Source organism: Gadus macrocephalus, chromosome 16 (assembly GCF_031168955.1).
Source record: "Gadus macrocephalus chromosome 16, ASM3116895v1".
Lineage (NCBI taxonomy): Eukaryota > Metazoa > Chordata > Actinopteri > Gadiformes > Gadidae > Gadus > Gadus macrocephalus.
Window position 1 is genome coordinate 15,571,156 of NC_082397.1, and position 23,744 is coordinate 15,594,899.

At 43.2% G+C, this 23,744-nt stretch overlaps 2 protein-coding genes across 3 annotated transcripts in view; both read right to left on the reverse strand.

The window, feature by feature from the left end:
- Positions 1-4,691, reverse strand: part of LOC132474562 (uncharacterized) — a 5,543-nt gene extending 852 nt beyond the window's left edge. Inside the window, exons 1-5 of the mRNA XM_060075338.1 lie at positions 3,396-4,691; positions 2,923-3,052; positions 1,313-1,406; positions 943-1,082; positions 501-643 (exon numbers count right to left, since the gene is read on the reverse strand). Coding sequence (XP_059931321.1) covers positions 501-643; positions 943-1,082; positions 1,313-1,406; positions 2,923-3,052; positions 3,396-3,406 — 518 coding nt within the window. The 5' untranslated portion in view covers positions 3,407-4,691. The remainder of the gene's footprint in view (positions 1-500; positions 644-942; positions 1,083-1,312; positions 1,407-2,922; positions 3,053-3,395) is intronic.
- A 159-nt stretch (positions 4,692-4,850) lies between these two features.
- Positions 4,851-23,632, reverse strand: serpini1 (serpin peptidase inhibitor, clade I (neuroserpin), member 1). Of its 2 annotated transcripts, none has more exons than XM_060075336.1 (9): positions 23,487-23,632; positions 13,929-14,231; positions 13,305-13,535; positions 12,723-12,917; positions 9,595-9,799; positions 9,218-9,315; positions 6,594-6,680; positions 5,590-5,679; positions 4,851-5,508 (listed from the first exon to the last, which is right to left on the reverse strand). In XM_060075336.1, the coding sequence occupies exons 2-9, from the start codon at positions 14,206-14,208 to the stop codon at positions 5,438-5,440; spliced, it is 1,257 nt and encodes a 418-aa protein (XP_059931319.1). In that variant the 5' UTR covers positions 14,209-14,231; positions 23,487-23,632; the 3' UTR covers positions 4,851-5,437. The 2 variants fall into 2 exon arrangements, with proteins under 2 accessions (XP_059931319.1, XP_059931320.1); XM_060075337.1 differs by lacking the exon at positions 23,487-23,632 and adding an exon at positions 22,174-22,254.
- Between the last annotated feature and the right edge of the window lie 112 nt (positions 23,633-23,744).

Below are 23,744 nucleotides of genomic sequence, written 5' to 3' on the forward strand. Positions count from 1 at the left end.
TTACTTTAATAACCGGTTTGATCTGGAACATGGCTGTTGTAGTGAAGCATGATGAATGTTACAGTTACCATTGGGGATTTAAACTGTTGTTTAATGGGATGTGTGTTGAGCTGGAATAGTATGATATATGTGGGATTGTGTATTAGGTTCGTAGGGTCTTCGGGTTTTTCTGGGAGGGTCAAACTTTGTAGCAACTCATCTCCCTTCAACAATACACCTTCCATGATATACTGAGGGAGTTGGGTAAATATTGTTTAAGGTGAGGTGTAGGCCTACTGAGTGGGAGCACTATGGTATCAAAGGTTTTATCGTGATGATGCTGGCAGAGATCGGGCACTTTTCCAACTTTCCAGTTTGCATACCAAAGCTAATAACGTGTGAAGAAAGCTGGGACGTGCTCTTCTTTGAATACGTCGAGCGGAAGAGTAGCTTCACCTGCGTAATTCACGTTTGGTGGGGACGGGGGAGGTTTGGTGCATTGTGGGTGTTGAGACGTCTACCTTGGCAGGCAGACAGAACTCAGGTCGGTGAGGGAGTTGTCCACCAGTTGCAGCTTCTCCACGCGGATCAGGCGACGGAGGATCCGAAAGAAGTTGTCCCGCTGGAATGGATCTCCGAGGTCCTGGTAGGACAGATTCAGCTCCTGGGAGGAGAGAATATGAACGCAAGATGGAAGAGTCCGATTATCTTTTGAGTCTGTTGAGGGTCGGTTCTCTTCGCTGTCTTCGACGGTATCCTATCGATCTCTCAGTGCCTCACTCTCTAGAAAGCATTTTTTTTACGTATACACATGCACACATGCACACACGTATACACACACACACACACACACGCACATGCATACACACACACACACACACACACACACACACACACACACACACACACACACACACACACACACACACACACACACATGGACACACACAATCAATGACTCACCAGACAGTTTTCCCAGTTTTCTTGAAGCCTCTCCTCCCATCTCTGCCCCTCCAGCTCCTCTGTCCTCCTCCTCCTCCTCCCCCAACGCTCCTGGAGAACATCCCCCTCTTCTCGGATTGACCGTTCCTCCTCTGGCGGCCCTGTTTGATGTCATCATCATCCTCATCATCATCACTCACCATAAGAAATATCGAGCGGTTTTGCTTTTCCAAACAGATGCTGTACTGAAAAACGATTTTTTTTTGTGCAAATGAAATGGAAATACCAAAGGATTTGAAAGACTTGTAAGTACACTGCCCTACAAAACACGTGTATTTTTTTTCACAGCCTGTGAAATGTCCTTGTTTCTCTGGAGCACGAATGGACTCACCTTCTCTCACCCGTGGGCAGGTCAGCTGGTTCCCTCTGACATCACTTTGCTCCAGGCGATGCCAGGACACAAAGCGAAACCGGCTGGATGGCAGCTAGTGGAGGCAGGGGCATGAAGAGCAGAGAGCAGAAGTAGCATGAAAGGTTTTGGGCTGGAACAAAGGGGCTGCTATAGCGACAAAAGCAGCAAACATACTGATCTAGCTTCCAGCAACACAGCCAGCCAAATATCAGTATTTCCCTCTGACCTTTGTCTCTCCCTTTCATTAACGATCATCCCGCAGTTCCAGTTCACAGATGTTTCCTTTCCTTTCTTGGTGTCTGTGTGGTGCACTGTGGGGTGGTGAGTTGGACCAGATATCTCCCGTACTTTTCTCTTAATTATCTGCTTGACCCCAGCACACTCATCCCTCACTCTGGTTCTCTCTCTCCTCATTTGTGGTGTGTGTAACCCTAGCTCACTCTCCCTATGTTACTGAGTCTAGCCACTAGCAACAGCCCAACTACCACTGACCCCTTGCTGCTGCTGGTCAGTGACCCCATGAGCATAACACCAAGCTAACACCAACAATGAGAGAGGCTGTCATGTGCACTGTGGAATTATATTGATGATTATAAAGGCGGAAAAATACGATTTTATTTATTTACTTACCATTTATGTACCATGTTTATTTAATACCATGCATATTTTCATTCATTCATACATGCATACGTTCAAACAAGCCCACATACTTAAATACATTAATATACACATATGACAGACATAAATACATACAAACAGCCTTACTAGGTACATATGGTTTATATACACTTGAAACAAATACTAATTTAATAATTCAAGTCATGAATGAACAGGGAGATGAAGGGAGGAGATGTGGAGCAAGAGGTTAGGAGGCAAAAGACTAGGTTATGTTAGGTTTAGTCTAACAAAGGAGACTAGATACTGTTATTAAAATCCACTTCCGAAAGATTAATTGAAAGATTCACTTCTGCGAATAAGTTTCCTTCCTAGATTATCTGAGGATAATGAGGAAACAGGGAGCAGGAAACTCCACCCCTCACAGCCCAGACCTCACACCCCAGACTCTGCTTCACTACATGGATCAGTCTGTACCTCGAACCACCCACATCGATTTCCAGAAATGACAATGTAATCGACTGTCTCGTAGTTGGTGATGTGACGGGCCAATCAGATGGTGATAGAGGGATGAGGGATGAGGCAGAGGAGGAGAAGGGGACAGAAACATGAGGGTGGTATCACCGTTTTGCAGAGTAGGCAGAGAGCTTTATGGAGGATGCCACATTAAAGGACAAGTAAGAATAAGGTAGAGTGTTTCATCTTGAAATACCAGGTCAATGCATTGGTTTAAGAATGTAGGCTATGTGAGGCTGTGTTAGAATATATTAGGAGATTGGATGTGTGTGCACATGTGTGGTTCTGTGTATGCGTATGCATATTCAATCCTGTCCGTGTGTGTGTGTGTGTGTGTGTGTGTGTGTGTGTGTGTGTGTGTGTGTGTGTGTGTGTGTGTGTGTGTGTGTGTGTGTGTGTGTGTGTGTGTGTGTGTGTGTGTGTGTGTGTGTGTGTGTGTGTGTGTGTAGTACACTCACAGGTGTACTAACGACTCCAGAGTCAGGACTGTGCTCCACAGAGGGCGGGGTGTGCTTGACGCTGAGGTCGGAGTACTGGGAGGAGTGGGACTTAGGAAAACTGCCACTGCTAGTATTCACACCTGAGGAACTGAGAGAGAGAGAGACGGACAGATTGAGAGGTTAGAGTTACAATGAACCAGCAGGCTACTTTGACTAAGGGCTCGTTGCCATAACAGCAAACAGACACCTGCGAAAGTCACTACTGAACTAATGTAGGTTATTTGCTCTCACAGTACTGTCATTTCACCTGCCTGGACTGCCTCTGTATACGCTGGCGTGGTTCAAAAGCATTGGATGATGTAACACCCATTTAAGAATTCAATTCGCAGATGATTCATCAGTCCTTTTCAATTTCCCGCTTCGCTTTTGGCTGTTGTAACGCAGGCGAGGCGATACTAACTTATTCATGGCGGCCTGCGTTAGCAGCTTACCTTTCTGACATGTCCCAATGCTCTGGTGAATTCTCTTGGCTTCTTTCAGTACATTATCCAAGGCTGGTCTAGCTCTCCAGCTGACCTGTTAACCATGGAGCCTCCGGCTCTGGTTAATATCCCTCCTCAGACGGTGCTGCTGTCCTGCTCAGCACCCATGGGAGACTGACACCGCCGCGCTGGCATGCGTGTGTGTATGAGAAATAGGGAGAGCGAGCGAGAGAGAGGGTGGAGCGCAAAGGGTCACCTGGGCCAGGTGCTGCTGGTTGCCCGGCAACACCGTGATTAGGCGTGTCGCCAGGACCGCGTCTTTAGGGGTGTGAGAGGGACTTCCATTAGGATAAAGCGACTGCTTTCAGGACTGTGTTTGGTACTTTGAGTGCGAGCCTCGACTGAGAAACCATATACACATATTTCATTGATATTAAACATAGATTAATACAAGAACGAACGCATTAAGCTACACACGTATTCAATATTGACTGAGGAAAAATGAACCCAATTAACAAACTACTGGAATTTACTTTAACTGTGAAATTGCTATATCTTATGAATATATTGTAATTAGCAAGCAAACAATTATTCTGACCTATTCATTGTTATAAATATACCTTATAGGCCAATATATTATTTATTATACATTAATGTAAAATGTTTTATTCTTATTTCATCAATAATTTGTTAATTGAATAGACTTCGAGGCATTCATCGTCTAATATATCATTCATGAATTGCCATCCATCACATTCAAGTTCCAACATGCTGGGCCCACTTGCTCTTGGCTACACCATTTCCTGGCCCTAAAGGTAGTGATACAAGCTGTCTATTGACGTGTGAGTGAAGGCAACAATCCTGCCTCTGAGGAAACAAAAGTATCAGTTGGCAAGCAGTTTATAAGGCACTATAACACATTCACCTGTAGTTATATGGTCTACATGTAAGGTCCAAATCTAGCTGCACTAAAGTGAATAAATATTTTACACATAAATTCCATCCCATATTTTGTTCAATTTCTTTGATCAAATTCTATACAAGTAAGCGTACAAATGGAGGGAATCGCAGAGAGAAAAAAGACACATAGATGTTTTATTACTGGAACCCATTCATGTTTTCATGAAGTAAAAGACTGTAGCTGGTTTCACCGTCACTTCCTTCGCTGTATGTACTGTACATCATAAGAAATGGCATAGCGTTTCCATCGCGACCATATGCACCCGTCTCTATGGCAACCTGTGTCAGATACGCAGGCCCCTCTGGTCATCCGTGTGATGGCCAGCCAGCAGCTTACTCAATAACTGGGATGCGGTTAGGCATGTTATTTCATCAGCAGGTTAGCAATGGCCCCACTGCTTGCAAAAGAGAATAACTAGAAACACTGAGAACATATAAATAAATATATATATATATGTTGATATATGTTGACATACTAAGATTCATTGTACCAAGGACGAAATGTTTGAGGATACTTCTTTAATGCTCTTTGTTGCAATAAATATTATGGTATGGTATACTTGTAACACGAAAGCCAAATGTACAGGAATATAATTGTAACGTGGCGCACGTGTTGGTTGGAGCGCTTGTGTTCAAAGTGCCCACACAGAGAAGAAGAGAGAAAAGTCGTGTGGGTGTGTCTGTATGTGAAGAACAGAAATAGGAAAGAGTGTTATGTGTCATAGTGAACGGGGCTGTGCGTGGATTACATATCACGCTCTCACTCAATACAGTGTTTGATATGCTACACGTATTATAGTACAAACAGTCCTATTCCTTCCCCCAAGAGTATGTACATCTTTTCAATTCCTGTATCCAAGTGTTTAAAGCTTCCAGTATCAAAACACAATCACATTATATGTCAATTATATCTCAATATATATAATATATATGTATATATATTTATAACATTCAGGTCGTATATTCTCATAAAGAGTATAAAAACACAGCTGAGGATGGCATCAAAGGACAGGCAGCGCTCGTGTCGTCCGGATATCATTGGCTGCCGGGTAAGGAAGGGGCGGGCCGTGAGGGATGACCTCACAGCCCGGTTAGAAGAAGTCCTGGTCACTGGGATTGATGACCTCAGGGGTCATGACCCTGCCCATGAAGAGGATGGATCCTGGCGATTGGAAAGATCCGACAGTCAGTCACAATGTTGATTGAACATATCGGTGATGAATATGCGTTGGTTAACACGTACCTGTCCTGCGATTTCTGATAACAAAGAAAAAGGGGTGATCGGCCATGACTTGTGGGTACAGCACCAGAGTCCTTGTCAAGGCAATCATTCCTATAGGAGGGATGGAGGGAAGCAAGAAAGAAAGAACAAAATAAAGAAGTATCACTTTTTGAGCTGTGTATCCTCAACAGCTTACTGATAACAGACAGAAGGGGGCAGTGTTTAGTGAGATTTCAACTGTGAATGGGATGGCGAGGTAAACCCACTCAAAGTAATGTGATAACCAGATAACCATAAACACTTCCACACTGTACATTTTATAGTGGTGTTGTGAGAGCAGAGCTATTTTGAATTTCATTATATTGTACTGATGTTTGTTTGATTGACATTAAAGCCATATTAGATCAAAACAAACCAACTCTAAACTAATTGGCCTGAAAAAAAAAAATTGCCCTGCCCCGGTGTAATATATTGTTATGAATATAACCTGTTGTACAATAATAGCACAAAGAAAATCTAATATTCAATTTCATGAAAGAGCCTTGCTCTAGATTAGTAAAGAGTTGATGATGACAGTTGATGATGACAGCTAAGCCGACAGTTCGGCTTAGAGCAGAGCTATTTTGAATTTCATTATATTGTACTAATATTTGTTTGATTGACATTAAAGCCATATTAAATCAAAACAAACCAACTCTAAACTAATTGGCCTGAAAAAAATAAACACAATTTAGGCCGACAGCAAGGGTCAGCTTAGCTCAGGAGGTAGAGCAGTTGCCATGTAACCGAAAGGTTGCTAGTTCGATCCCCAGCTCCTCCTAGCTGAGTGTGCATGTGTCCCTGAGCAAGACACTTAACCCTAACTGCTCCTGACGAGCTGGCTGTCGCCTTGCATGGTTGACTCTGCCGCCGGTGTGTCAATGTGTGTATTAACCGATGTAAGTCGCATTGGATAAAAGCGCCTGCTAAATGCCCTAATTGTAATTGTAATGATGAGGATGCTGCTGATGATGGTTATGATTTACCTGATCCTACAGCTCCCTCCGCCCCTTCCTCAGTCACTTCCAGGTAGGCCTTCTGCACTGCTTTCCCTATGAACAGGTCTTTACCATCTGTCCGCACACAGAAAAATATACCCACACAAATGGAAAAGCAGATTTAGAGGACCATTAAGCAATGCAAACTGCTTGTGTGCATTTGTGGACCAGATGTGAAATGTGGGTTACAGAGTGTATATCACAGCCAGAGACGTGGGATAGTACAGGTTTATAGCAGTACAAAGGTTACAGGTCAATTATTTTGTTAAATTTCATGAACACCCGAAAAACTCCCTTTGGCAGTTGTTTAAAACAAAGACCAACAGATTTGGAGCCCCTTGTTTGGAATTGAATAAAAGCTCAAACCTCTAAGCCAGTGCATATGGAAAGCCAATGAGTCATCCAATGTACAGCATCACATTTGCTGCAGTTCCCCCCACCCCACAGAGACTCACTCTGACACCTACAAACACCCACAGCTGTTGACGTGGTGGTCCGGGCCGGCCGTGATGGATGAAGACCAAACAGTTTAAGGCAGGCTGTGACCTTCCCCTCATTTCATTTCACAGCTCTTGATTGATGTGACCACTTCGAACGATTGATTGCCTTTTGAACAAAAAAATTAATTGCTGTTGTTTTGCCTTGTGTTTATTCTTTATCGAGTTCCCCATTTCTGCCCAACAAAAGCCGGGCTGATATCCGGCATGACCTTGAATATAATGTGTAACAGCCTTTTCTGTCCATCCATTCAGAGCGTTTTCTATGACCAAGCAACGGGTCGTAACTAAGTTGACTTAAATTAACTTATTTTAAGATGGCATGGGTTACTGACTGGTAGTTGACTGCTACTGCTACTTCTTAATTTATTGGCGCTTAATGATGAAGAAGAAGTCAGCATGCATGATTTTAGTGCTAAATGCTAGGCTAGGCTAGCGCTAAGATAGATAGCAGGTGGAAAATGTTGCATAACAAAAAAAGGTTATGTCATGACAACTAAAACAAAAGAAGGCAATTTCTGACTTAAACTTCCTTTCCAAACTTAAGGAAATAATTGCATTTTACAGCAAAGGTTTGTTGAAAAACGATTTGGGCTAGCTGTCCTATATGCACCTGTCTGTCCCTTAGATAGCCTAAATTTGGCATAGCTGAACACAAGGAGGTCAGCACCTGCTGAAGTATCTTAGACAAATGAATAAACCTTCATACTTTGTCTCCCACATAATGTTTTTAATTATTTGTGTAATAAACTAATACTTAATCCATGTATGAGGATATTGGATGGTTATGCATGTTTTTCTATTGTGTTGCGTTTCTTTCTCTTGTTGGATCTATTTTTACCCGACAGAGTGACAGATCTCACCTGCCCACACAGTGTAGGTACCTTGGTTACCGTGGTTACTTCGTGGTTACAGGGAGTTAAGACGTTGTAACTCCCTGTCTTCCTATAAGACCTATTATATACGAGTATGTGTGCATTTATGGTCTGCACGCTTTACATTATATATGTGTGTGCGTGGCATTCGTAAGACGCTGTGCATGTGTGTGTATGTTTCTGTGCATGTGTGTGTGTTTCTTTTCATATATGTGTGTTTATGTGCATGTTTGTGTTGGTTTCTGTGCGTGTGTGTGTGTTTCTGTGCATGTGTGTGTGTGTGTGTGTGTTTCTATACATGTGTTTGTGTTTCACTGCTTGCGGTGTGTTTCTGTGGATGTGTGTGTGTGTTCCGGTGCATGTAGTGTCTTTCTCTGGATGTGTGTGTGTTTCTGTGCTATGTGTGTGGTTCTGTGCATGTGTGTGTGTTTCTGTTCAAGTGTGTGTGTGTGTGTCTTTTTGTGCATGTGTGTGTATGGAAGCATACATGTAGCAAATGGCAATGCAATTTGCAATTAAATAGGTCATTACATTATGCAATTGACAATTCATTATGCAATTTAATAATGTAATTTGAAAATGCATTATTCAAAGTGTATTTGAATATGTGGACGTAGAGCTACGGAGACCGCTCTCCATGTCTACGTACAGCACTTTACGGAGGAGTATAAATCTGCCTTGTTCTTACTGGTTGGGCTGATGAGAAAGTGATCCAGTTACCGCCCAGACGCGATTCGCTGATAGAATGCAAAATCTTTTGCAAAAAGTGTTTTGCAGATAGATATTTTTCAACACACGGAGCGTGGCGAAGTGCATTGCGACAACGGGGACGCTTTACCTTTGCCATTTGAATAAAGGCACTCAAAAAAATTGGCCAAAATGTCAATTATATTTTATTGATAGAACTTTTTCAGATTGAATTGAGGATTTCATTGTAACTTTTCATCTTAAAATACACTTTAGATAACGTATTCTCAAATTAAATTATTCAATTGCAGAATGAATTGTCAATTGCATAATGCAATGACTCATTGAATTGTAAATTGCAAATTGCATTGCCATTTGAACTTTGCTACATATATGCTTCCATATGTGTATTTCTGTGCACGTGTGTTTCTTTGCATATGTGTGTATTTCCGTACATGCGTTTATTTCTGTGCATGTGTGGGTGTATGGGTGTTTCTGTGCATGTGTATGGGTTTCAGTGCACGTGTGTGTGTGCAGTGGTGTGTGTTCTGACCGGTCATGGCGGAGAGGTCGGCTTCCTTGGTGAATATGTTCCTGATCCCCAGCTCCTGCAATGGCTCCTTCAGGTCCATCCTCTGCTCCACCTTGAACCTGTAGCCACAGGACTACGTGGTCACACACTGGGACATCCCAGGCCAGAGGTGAGCTCTGCTACGATTCTGCTCCATGTTTAACAGATCAATGGTCAGTGGATTGTTTGGGTAAAAATAACCATTTGCAACACAAATCACACAAACAGACACACGTAACCCTACAATAATAACGTGGGATAAATGATATTTGCATGCCTGACAAACGTTTATGTGAGTTGGATGTGTGTGTGAATATCTGTCCTGGGTGTGCATTGAGTGCATTTTGACCCTCTCTCACCGGGGCAGGTACACCTCCACCTTCTGCCGCTTGACGTTGTTGGCCCACTCCTCCAGCAGGGCGGCTTTGATGATGGGCTCCAGGGAGGCCAGAGGCACCTCCTGCCTGGGGAGGACGATCATCATGGACATGTCCTCCCCCTCGTAGGGCATCTCCAGCACCTGGTACACCCCGCCCGCCTCCTGGGTGCCGTCACTGAACTCACCTAGAACACAGGTGGGGAGAGCAGGGTTAAAACAGGTGATATCTAGAGCACAGATGGAGAGGGATCAGGGTTAAAACAGGTGATATCTAGAGTACAGATGGGGAGATCAGGGTTAAAACAGGTGATATCTAGAGCACAGATGGAGGGATCAGGGTTAAAACAGGTGATATCTAGAACGCAGAGGGGGAGACAGCAGGGTTAAAACAGGTGATACCTAGAAAACATATCTAGAACAGATGGGGACGCAGCGGTACTTTACTTTATGTTGAATCTAATTATTTTCACTTTAGAAATGATCTAACCAGGTAAAGCATTGAGATTAAACCTTGAGTACTTCATGAAATTGTAACGCAAGTCATGTAGACTAACCACACTATCAATACAATACACAGTACAATACAGAACATGCACAGCCAATCCCTGGATAATTAGTACAAGCGGAGCAATCCCTGAGGAGGTACAGTACAGTACTGGACGGTAGTTGGTATTCGGGAAAACAGCTGTATGTTACACTGAGCCACAGTAGCAGCGTAGTGTGCCACCAAGTTTCTACTCTGGAACAGGAGCACACTCCAGAATAAGAATGCCAACACAGCCCCGTCTTTAGGGACCTGTCCCTGTTCTGAAGCGCTTATGCACACGCACGTGAAGACACGCTTGAATACACAAAACAAACACGCACACACACACATATACACACAACCAGGCTTGCACCTAAGCAAACAAACATTCACACACACACACACACACACACACACACACACACACACACACATATTCAAACAAACACGTGCAAATGCAGAAATGCAAAATGAAGAAGACACTGAATTTCCCCTATGCAGGACGTGTGTGTTGAGCAGGATGTGTGTTTTGTGTGTGAGTGTGTGCGCATGTTGCACCAAAATCTTTCTAAGGCTAGAACTTTAGCAGCAGTGCAGTAGTGGGGAGGTTGGGGGAGGGGGTTTGATGTAACCGAGTTTGGCAGAGCACGGTAGAGAAAGCCCCCCCCCCCCCCCCCCCCAGAAACATTTTAGATGATAGGCCACCGAGAAGAAACATATGACTCTGTAGAAAGGCAACTCGTCTCACAGGGAGCAGGAGTCCAGGTAGAGAGCTGCAATCATGTCTGACAACCTGGATGGATAGGCTGGATTAGAATATCGATAAATAACCTTCTCAACAAGGCCAGGGAACCAAGGCCCCTGCGGAGACGTTTAATATAGAGCCCTGGGCACCTCAGTTCTCAGCTCAAACGAGAGCATGGTGTGCTTGATATGCTTCTGCCCATGAATATACACGGTAAGAACATGTAGAAATGCATGATTGAAGAGCATTAAAAAGGCATGGGGATAGCTTTGCTCTTTTTCACTGTGTTTCCTCGTCTTGTATTCATATAAAGATGCTTGACGAAGCACACAAGCGATATTACTTGTGCTTGTAACCCGCCTACGCAGTGTGTCATTACAGCATTATTTTGGACTCGGCATTAGACTAAATACTATTTTATGATGAGGATCGAGGGAAACATGGATATCACTGTTGGTTCCTGATAAATAACAATCATCCCCAGAATCGGGGGAAAGAAAATACAAATGATGCCTGCAGAGACACATAAAAATACTTTTTGTAGCATTTCGCATTGGAAGATCCCATTGAAACAGAGAATAGGCTGGAAGCACAAGAGTGTTATGCATACATTTTCAGTGTTTTGAGCCTTTTGTACCTGAAACAGTCTGGGATTTCCACCAGCACAAATCGTGACTACTGTTATTCTCAATTTCAACCGATTTATTAACTGAATATAGGACTTCCATCCCGACCTCACATCGCAATGACTGCTTCAATTTTGGAACCAAAAGGGGCATTGTATTTGTGTTGATAGTAATAGTTTTTGATCGTTGTTTAGTTACTAATCATGAAGAGATTTGTCAGTATCGGGAGAAATAGTTGTGTGAAACTGTGAAGTGACGGTATATTTCCGTTGATTTAGGATTTCACAGTACTACAGCTCTCTTGAGTCCTCTCAATATGGCAGACTGTCACTGACAAAAATTCCCATAATGCATGCTGATATACAAGCCCTTTATAGAGCTCACCAGTAATTGCCCCTTTTGAATGGCTCCGGTCCCTAAAGTAAATTTCCCATTCATTCTCTCCATTACATTTTCAGAAAAATGTTAAAGTTTTAAGCCTGGAACCAAACCAATTATCCGACTAATGATCCGTGACCATAAAACTATTTAAATTACCTAATGTTAGCTATCTTGTCTTTACAACATTTACAGTTCATTTTATCTACAGCTAACTAAACTAATTATAGTTCTCTAACTTTCCATAAGTCTTTGTTGTTACAAAGACTTACAATTATTAAGACTCATGTTAGCTACCTAACTAGCCAGCCTGCAAAACTAACTAAGGCCTGGTATGTCTTCTCTTTCATACTGGCATACATAACCCACAAACTGGCCCTCACAAACACTTTACTCCAGTACATGCCACTCTTGTCCTCATCTCTAAAAAAACTGCATCATGTCAGAAAGGGAATTCATGGTGGCTCAGCAGTAAACGATCACAGGGTTCAGTAGTAGCAGTCCTTCTTCCATAGTAAAAATGCGCCCAACCAATCAGAGACGTCCTGTTGCACTTCAGGATTGTAGGTAGTAAAGAGCATTGCAATGTTTTTCATAATACCTTTCTTTAACTCTACAGGATAATATACCATCATTTCACAATCTTCTTGCTCGTAGTAAGTAAGCCTTTGATGGTTAAGACATTATGGCTAATAATCAAAACCTCTATGCAGAGAATGAATGAGATTTTCACTTCCGGAACCAAACTGATGTGCAATTTTACTGTATATAAAATGTGTCACATTTAGTGGCATCTAGTTTCCATTGTAGGGATTCTGAAGTTGGTATTGTACCGTAGGAGAAGTCTCCCTGCTGGTACATCATGAGGGTCTGGACCTCTGAGCCGTCGTCCCGGCTGAAGGAGAAGGTCCTGGTGTTTTCTGGTCTGAACTGGTTCCTCCAGGAGCCCCGGAAGTACACAGCGTTCACCAGGGTCAGCCGGGTCATGCTGCTGAAGTCCTCCGCCGACAGCAGCTTATGGATCTTGCCTAAGGTTGAACACAATAACATCACAATGTCACAAAGTGACGCTGAATAGACCCAACTACCATTGAGATCTTCCCTAAAGTTTGCACACGCCAATGCCAACAAGGACAATAATCATGGCAGACAAAAAAATTCAAAACTCAACTGAAGGGATACATAATCATCATGCCAAGGTACAATGTGGCATGTAGGGTTTAGTGTAAATTTCCGAGACCATCTTATCTGAGCATCCACATCCATGTCTGAGTCTTCCTCACTTCCTCCAATCAGGGTTTTGTTTACTCCCTCACTCTTTCCCCCTCTTTCTGGCTCCCCCCCCCCCCCCCCCCCCCCCCTCTATCTCTCTCTCTCTGCTCGTTCTTCTCCGGGCACATCTCTCTCTGTCTTACTTTCAGTGTGGTTCTCCACCCAGCTGTTGATCTGGTCGGCGACGGCTGCTGATTCGCTGAAGTCCACCGTGTCCACCTCTGCCCTGAAGTACTTCCTCATCAGATGCAGGAACTCTGGGTTGAAGGCCATGCCCTCCTGGAGGTACAGGCTGTTGGCCAATCGGACAATGTAGTGTCCATCGTCGTCTGACATGGCAGACGTCAGGTTGTGGAGCAGAGAGAACTCCTCGTCTGCAGCACACGCACATAGAACAAGAAAAAAAAACATATAGATTTTTTTTTTCAAAATTTTCAACTATTTAAGCACAGTGAGTGATTTAGCCAGAACTCTGAGGCTCTCTTGATTGAGACTTTGTAATTCTTCACATCTTATGAACACAAATATGTACAAACTAAATCAGAAACAGCGACACATATATCGTGATTTGTAAATATGGCCTATCCCCGGATGGAGTATGATTTTCCTTTCCCGGTGGTGGATATCAAAGGTCAGGTTCCATCACTCTCATTACTCTCGATAATCCCCTCCAGTACACCTCCTCCTCCCGTAATCCCTGCGCTGAGCTGATTGGGAGCGCACAGAGACAGATCTGCAGTGCCTGGCAGGCCACCAGCATCTCTCACCTGCTGGGAGCTGGCTGAAGCCCACCGCCTGGCGGATCTCCTCCAGCGAGGCTCCCCTGGCCCCCAGCTCCATCATGCCCAGGGCCACCGCCACACTCAGTGGGGAGAAGATGATGTTGGAGTCGCTGCCCCCCGCCGCCTGCAGCCGGTGGTACAGCCTGACCGAGAACTCTGCCGTGGCGTCTTCCGGAATGTCGGCCGCATGGCAACCGTAGCCCAGCAACAGGAGGAGGAGGAGAAGGGGGAAGGGAGGAGCGGACACACAGCCCGGGATACACATGATGAAGGACAGACCAGAGAGAGCTGGGGGAGAGACACAGGAGAGAGGCACAGAGAGAGATATGCAACTATGATCAATGATCAATGAGTCAATCCATCCACCTCCATAATTATTACATTGTGTTATTGAATTGTTGGCAGACAAAAGGAACTTTTGTGTTAAATGCGAATGGAGGAAACTGTTGACATACAGCTAGAGAAAGCACAGCAGGATGCATAGAAAAATATTACGAGAATGTTTTTCATAACATTTTATCTGAGGTGTTCAATGTTCATGATGTCAAGATATTGGTGTACATGCATGCAAACAAAAGGGCAGACACAGACAAACACACACAACAGTAAAGTGTGATTCTTATCCACACGATATTGAGTTTATAGGTCTGCAGTGGTGAGGAAATAATAGCAGTTGGACAGAATGAGATGGAGGGTGTGCGAGAATAAGTGTGAGTGAGAGACCGATAAATAGCATGATTGCGCGGTAACCACCGCAATATGCACTGCCGGCTGCAGTCCGGATTGCTGTTCAGAGCACATTCACTCAATGAACTCACACATATTTCATGACCATTAACATCTTAGTTAAATCCGTCTTAATCTTTCGAATCTGCTTGACTGAGTGGATCTATGCATGCACATCTATGCCTGGTTCTAATGCCATTTGCATGTGGGTTTCTGTGGGATGTGTTGAATAGTGAGTGTGTGTGTGTGTGTGTGTGTGTGTGTGTGTGTGTGTGTGTGTGTGTGTGTGTGTGTGTGTGTGTGTGTGTGTGTGAATGTGTGTGTGAAATTGTGTATGCTCATGTGCATGAACTTGCATGAATGTGTGTATAGGTTGACGATTGTGTGTCTGCTTAGGTGTGTGTATGTGTGTGTGTGTGTGTCTGTGTGCATACCAGATTGTGGCTGCTTGTGCAGTAAATTATTGAGTTCCCAAACATCTCCCTCTCTCATCCCTCCATTCATCCCTCGTTCGGTCCCCCTTTCTAACACAGCACTCTCCAGCTCTCCATTTTGCATGGGCTTCCATACCTCCAAAAGACATGCCCCGAGTCAGGTGTTTATGTCAACACTGCGCTACTTTGCATCTGTCGTTGCCAGGCAACGCTTGCAGAGAACCATGTTCTTCTCTTGGTAACGGAAATAAGTTTAGGGAGGCGAGAGCGCACATGAGAGAAAATATAGACCACTATAAGTGCGGCCCCTGCAGGAGGCAAGAAAGTCCATAGACTATTTGGTTATGAAATAACTACAAATTAAACAGTCCATTTTTGAATGTGGTTTAGAGAGACAGCGGAATAGAGGGAGAGGGAAATAAATAGAGGCAGAAGAAGAGACCATTTGTTCTGTTGTCTACTAGTGACAAGCCTTTTTTTCCTGTAAACATAGTAGCCCAGGCCAGTGGAAGGTCCCGACTCTGAACTAGAATCTGCTAGCTCGCTGCGTTACATTGAGGCTATAGGAGGCTACAGTAGTCATTGTACCTGAGTGTCAACCAAAACACAGAGAGCAGAGAGCTGAACAAATACGTTATTTTTGCCTGGACCTGCTGTGCACTGTCCTATTGACCAGCTCGGAGGCCTCTGACACACCCACCAGGACAGGGAGTGAAGCGATTAGCAACAACAATGCTGAACTATGGGAATATATATAGACACACACACACACACACACACACACACACACACACACACACACACACACACACACACACACACACACACACACACACACACACACACACACACACACACATATATATATATATATATATATATATATATATATATGTATATATATATATATATATATATATATATATATATATATATATATATGTATATATATATATATATATATATATATATATATATATATATATATATATATATATATATATATATATATATATATATATACATACATGGCTCTTCTCAATGCCGTGGAACGCTCCGTTCACTTGCATGGGCCCTTGACAAATACCGGCGGTGAATTATATTTGATAATTCACCGATGCTAATAATTGACGGCTGTGAAGGGAAACAAAGGATATTTTGCCCCTAATGACGTCTTTGGTATCACCGCGCAAGTAGTCTGGTAACTTGTCAACCCGAGGGTCTTCGGTTGCTAAGCGACGTCAACGTCTTTGGCTGACTATTTCTCTGCTGATCAACACTACGAATGCTGGTTACAAATAAATTGTAATAAGACACACCATGAAGTTATTTATTTGTTTAGGCAAGTAGCTGTGTTATAAGCGGGATAAAATATAGAACATCGCCGGTCGTTACCAAAAATAAGCCCTTTCAGGGCGTAGCAAGACACCGACACGCAGCGGAGGTGTCTTGCTACGCCCTGAAAGGGCTTATTTTCCCGATAATGACCGGTGTTCTATACATTATCCCTAACATATATACACACACAGTGTGTCCCCCAGTAAATGTCTTAGTCAAGGTGGTCAAGGAGCAAGGGGGGGGGGGGGGGGCTCCGTTTCAATTCAATTCAAAAAGCTTTATGGCACGACCAGTGTTGTGAACAGTATTACCGATGCCTTATTGATCTTTATTTTTTACACCTGATGGAAGTATGTTAATGCATAATAATTAAAAAAAAATTATAAAAAAAAGGTAGTCAAGGTGGGACCCTATTGTTGTTAAGGCGGCCGCCTTAACAACACAGTGCTGGGGGAAACACTGACACATATACATACACACACTCTCCCATCAACATTATATGAAGATTTGCTCAATTTAAAAAAAAGTTATTTGGAGTACATGTCAAACTGATGGAACAAAATGTAATGTTCTCTGTTGAAGCAGATTGTGTTATTCTTCATGAGTAATGCTATACAACTAATTCCACTACCGGTACACATGCACGTCAACAACACAAGGGCAAGTTATCAAAAGTTACATGTCTTGTCATGATACCGCTAGACGTGCTGGGAAAGAAAGACAGAAGGAAATAAAGAAAGATAGATCAAAAGAACAACAGCAGCTGGCAGGGATGTAGAGGGAGGTACAATTTTCCATCTTGACCTTCTGAGTTGTGGGAGCTGAACCTTTCGAGAGGGGGACAACCCGTCTTATGTGAGGAAAGACCCAAACATGCCGCCGGGTCAGGTGTTCATGTGGTAGGGACTGCGTGTGTGTGTGCCCTGGTGATTGAGTGTGTTTGTGTGTGTAGATAAGGCCGACATGGGTGGTTGACTATTACCTTTAAAGGGGACACCGTGGTGACCTTTGGATGGATGGCACAGGGCCAGTGAGAGTATCCCACCCAGTACCTGTATGGCTGGTTGACTGGGCGCTGGACTTTGGCGCTAAACTTTGAGACTGGAATTACGCATTGAAGAAATCCCAGAAGGTAAAACACAAGGCAACCTAAATTGGGACTTTAGATCGCTCTCTCGTGACCAGCAGCACACAATATGGCTTATGTCCTGTCAGGGTTTTAAGTTGCCCCTGTTAAATCCTGACAACTTGATTAATTCCGTGCGATTAAACTCAGTGGCCTTTAAAAAGCGTCTGTTAAGCCCCCCCTGTAATCCTAATTCTCACAGAGAATAGATGGGCATTTGACATTTTGACAATTAGGACGTGACGTCATCCACAAGGCACGTACTAATCCCTGTTGCCATTTAAACCCAAAACCGTGGGACGGGTCGCTTTGGAAGTCAGCGAATTTATTTACAATGAACATCCTAATGCATGGTTCTGAAACACACGCACGCACGTACACACACACACACACACACACACACACACACACACACACACACACACACACACACACACACACACACACACACACACACACACACACACACACACACAGAATTACCGTGGGGGCTGAAATCGATAACCTTTTTTTATTTTATAAACTGAATTGACCAGCCAGACTTTTTTTTTTCCAAAGGTAACTTCCTACTTCCACATTGGGCAGATACACTTTATCTTCCTTTTACACACACATGCACACAAACACACACACACACACACACACACACACACACACACACACACACACACACACACACACACACACACACACACACACACACACACACACACACACACACACACACAATATTCAGCATTTTCTCTCACATTACCGAGGCTCTTCGCACCTGCTCTAGTTCTGTCAGTTCCTGTCCCCATTGCTATAATTTGTTCGACAGACACACACAAACAAACATAGACACACACACACACACACACACACACACACACACACACACACACACACACACACACACACACACACACACACACACACACACACACACACACACACACATTGCACACACATATACACACACACACAAACACACAATCATTCTGCAAAAGAAGACATATGGCCGGCTCCCTTCTCCTGGTAACCCTATCGGAGCAGTACCACACTTGGCTTATGCTCACTCCTTAGCTCACTTTTCGGCCGCAGTGGACTCGCAGGTGGAGTTAGAATTACCTTCCAAACAGCCAGTTGTGATCGTTGTCAACATCTTGCTATCATTGCAGGTTACTTCACAACACAATCTATCTGACTAACCAGTACATTTAACTGCACTTAGTCTAAAATCGGTATGTTTTCAATTTACCCCCTATCAGGACTGTTCTTCTGACTGATATCACGCAAATCAATAATAAAACAACATCTACAAAGAATTGTCCCCAGACTTTCTTTGAAATAATCCAGGGGACAAAGCCATTAGCTGCCAGCCAGCATATGTTAAGCCACATGCTTCAAATCACTATAAAAAGGTAAACAGAGAATATCGTGTCAGAAAATGAAATCATGCGTAAATGTGTAATACAACTGTGTAAAACACAATTGGTCTAGATTTCGTGAATAGGGAATAACAGGAGCGAACATTGGTTCTAATTTCTCACTCAAAGATACATATATAAATAAATAAAAATCATTACTAATTTTGAAAGCCAAAAGCAAACAGCTGGAATTCTCCCATTGGTGTTTTCCTGTTGAATAAATTATGGAATCTTTCCAGGAACTCAGCTGCTTTGTTCAATCTTCTGTCACACTTGATCTTCCAACTGAAAACATAGCTTATGGCTCAGAGGACACTTTTGTATAAACATGAAATTTCTATACAATGCATTATTTCTATAAAACACTTTCTGTGTCTCTCAGTGTGTGTGTGTGTGTGTGTGTGTGTGTGGGGGGGGGGGGGGGGGGGGGTGCTGGTGTGTGTGTGTTTGTGTATGCATTTTTCTCTTGGTTAAAACATTGATTTTATGCACTTAACAGGTCATACGGATTAAGGGTTAGGGTTACCCTAACAAACACACACAAACCATAACGACTCAAACCTGGAGGCAACATATGGTCATGAATATTAACTTCTATTGCCGGAATACAATGTAAATAAAAAGACAACTGGTAATAACAGTTGGGCAATCCTTTTCAATTAATTATTCAAAAGGATCAATAGTTGCCCCAGTAAGAAGGAACTATAAATACGGATGATTTGCACTCTTTCTCTTCTTTTCAAAGACAAAAATACATGTATTAGTGTCCATGCAGTCACAGTTTGCAACCACTGCCTCTACCTCAAGCAATTCACCTACTGAACCTAATGCATGACATTCTAGTTAGGCAATAAGCAATCTATCGACAAGTCCCTGGGTGCTGACCTACAATATCTACAGGTCAAGACGGGGTCAACCTCTCATTAGTCACCGTTAAAAGACTGACCCACAGGGACCAGCAAGCATGAGACTGGTGTTTGTGCATGCGTGAGAGAGGGAGAAACAGAGAGACAGAGAGACAGAGAAAGAGAGAACGAGCAAAGGGATAACAATTTGGGAGGGACAGGGCTAACCTTGTTTTAACCAGAATGACCCGTAGGTCTGGTTTAACTTGGGACAGGAGGAATAGAACGAGACTGGCTAACAGTCTACAGGGCAATAGGGATCCCAACCGGCCAACAGGTCACCAAGCCAACAGGCTAATTAACAGGCCAACAGGACAACAAGCCAACTGACCAACAGACAGGGCCAACAAGCCAACCGACCAGCAGACAGGCCACCAGACAGGCCAATATGTCAGAAGGCAAAGGCAAAGACAGTCAAGCACACAAAGAGACAGATGATTAGAAAATTCCAGGTCTGAATCAAAAGCTGGCATCCATGTTACGGAACCAGCCGTGTTACCCAACGACCTCCCGTGTCACGCCGAAGAATGGTAGACTGATCTGAACAACCAGCATTGGCACACACACAAACACACACACACACACATACATGCTTGTGTACCAGGCAAAAACACATGTACGACACAATCGTACAAACTACCTTACAAACACACACACACACACACACACACACACACACACACACACACACACACACACACACACACACACACACACACAGACCCCACACCAATAGCTTAAGTGCTGTGGGACTGTGGGAGGGAGGTTTGAGCAGTAATTGGATCGGCCTCTATTTGGGGTCAGTGGTAAAAGTGAAAAGACTGGAGGCTTCTAAGATGGACTAAAGACCACAGAGACACCGCGCCCAGGAAAGGTTAAAACCAACTACCCCTCAGTGGGGAATAGGGGGGCGGAGGTAGAGAGGAATAGAGAGGGGAAGAGGAAGCGAGAAAGTGGCAGGGATTCGAGAAGAATAATGGAGATCAGAATAGAGGTGCAGTAAGAAAGAAAGCATCGTAGAGAATCCGGTACATAGGGCCAGGGCAATACAAAGGGGGCGTGTTCAGACCCTAGAAACAGATAGTGGAAGATAGATGGTTGTGTAATGGGAAGTGTGCTGGTGGGGTGTGGTGAGTTGCTGTATATCCAGAAAATTAAGAGGCGGTTGAAACCGACAGCGCGGATAACAAGGCAGAAAATTAAGAGAACAACTTGCATTGAATGGTGAGAATTCACAAGAGAATTCACCACTGCAGCCATGGTGTCAGATTGGGGACAAACAGGGGTATTACACCGCTACTTCACCGTCCTACTCTCATTCTCTGAGATAGGGGCAGGGAGAGAGTCGGTTAGAGATAGGATGATGAAATGAGGTGAATCTCTCAGATCCCCTCGGTCTAATGACGTGTCCACTCCGGTGAGGCACCAATTCATCGATAAATCAATTCCAAGACAATGAAGCTTGTGTGTACGTGTGTGTACGTGTTTATGTTTGTGCTATCACCACTGATCTGACTCCTCTTTGACTGGGTGCTGAAACAGTTTAAAACCCTAATAAAGTGTCTCTTTCTTCTATTTACTTCACAGAGGTCCACAATTGTTGCAACTAAAAGGTTGATGCTTGTGATTTACGTTCTACAAAATAAGAGTATCCCTGATTTAGAAATGATATTGGGTAATAACTAAGGTTAACGACATTTTATTATAAAAAAGCACTGCACTTTGAATTTAACTGTTGTTGTTATTTCCTCATCTATCATCTGTCTATTTACTTTTGACTTTGTAATGCTGGGCAGTGGTCTTCGGCAGCAGTTTTGGCCAAGAGAGTTTTGCACAACACTGGTTTACTGATATATGTGAGGATTAAACCTACATCTTTGTTTTTATTGACTAGCTTTATTAATGAGGAGAAATAATACGAGATCTGAATGGGTGCATTTAGTTATTTGGACCACGTATGCTCTGAACTACTCATAGTTTACAGAAAAACATACATGATCTCACACTCTCTTGCCAGATTTGAACTAATCTCCTGTGGATTCACGACTGCAGCTTATGCATAGGAAACACAGACTCCTGACTTACACTGCGTGCATTTGTGTGTGTTTGTGTGTGCGTCAGTATTTGAGTTTCCTTAAGGTCGCCCTTACCAGTGATTACTAGAGATGACAGTGCCAGTGTCAACACAATTACCTATAACACATCACTCGTAGCAGCTCCTAAAACGACTTACCACTATTACTACTACTATTACAAATAATCAATTGAAATGATATCCAAGCTTCAACTTACATTCATATCAGCAAGCCAATCAAGGATTTAATAAACGTTCTATATCCTATTATACTTGTGAATTCTCTGAACATCACATAGCAATGGTGTCATTGGGTCTATGGCAGAAGTGAGTCAGAAACAAAAATAATTCCCCTGATTTGCTTCTGCTTTTGCTTTTTTTGCGGCTTCAGTATAAAGTTAGCCTTTGGTGAGAGAACATGCAGTTATAGGTACTTATTTGTGCAGTCTGCAGAATCAACACATTTAATTTGGTCAGGCAGACTTAAAAGGTCTTTAATTATTGAGATGCAATTAATGCAACGCTTACTAGAAATCAGTGGAAACAGACTTACTGAATCCCAGAGGCTAGAAATGCAATAGTGTGCTATCAAAAGAGATTTGCAAATGGCATTAATGCATGGGATAAATACATTGAGATGAATACGTTTAATCATATATTTTTCTACAGGAAGAGGGAGAGATCGAGAGAACGGCAAAGTGCAGTAGAAATGGGATGAGGGGAGGTACTATGAATTAATATAGGTTATTATATCATCATTTGACAATTTAAATATAAGATTTGATTTATAAAAGGTTTCACTTTTTACATTATTTCTCATTGTCTAGTTGAACAGATGCATACGCACACGCACGCGCGCGCGCACACACACACACACACACACACACACACACACACACACACACACACACACACACACACACACACACACACACACACACACACACACACACACACACACGCACACACACACACACACACACACACACACACACGAGAGAAAAAACGAAATAACAAGTGGGATGCGTGTAGGGTGCATATATGGTAGGACTACTACTACTATAATCTACCTCATTGATGCACATTATGCGGGGAAGAGCGCACGCCTTTGCCATTATTTCAAGGACAAGAAATTCACCGCAATGTCTCGAGCATGTGTGATTGCAAACAACAAGCAATGCGATGATTGAGTATCGATGAAATGGCCTTGGGTGGTAGACACACGGCAATACATTCAATCAATACACGGTGTACAGCCTACCACTAGACAATAAACAATTACCACCCCTCACTAGTATCCACAACATGGTACATGCAACAAGAAAGCATTTGTAACGTTACTTAAGTCTTACTCTACATCCATCAATCTACAATAAAACAGATAAACCAAGGATTAACATTACATTATCCGACCAACGGTATGGCTCGAAAAGTCGAACTGTTTGAAAATGAAAACGTAACCCGCTTCTCAAATGTGTTAGTTGGTTAAGTGTGCGCTATGCCTCTGTGTATAGAGTAAAGACGGGCTTACCGACTGAACAGCGGCAGGCAGGGAGGAGGGTTCGGTTCGGTCTCGTGCGTTTGGCTGCGACGCCCGTTCTCTTTACCGCCGCAGCAGGTCGCTCGTGCTGAATTTGCTGCAGATCCCTCCCCCCTCTGCACCGATTGGTCCAATGCAAATTTTTATTCCCATTTTTATATATATTTTCCCCCTAGTTATTCGTAATTTAAAAGACTTAATTCAAACGAAAGTAGATAATGATTTATATTTCCATTTGTGCATAATAGT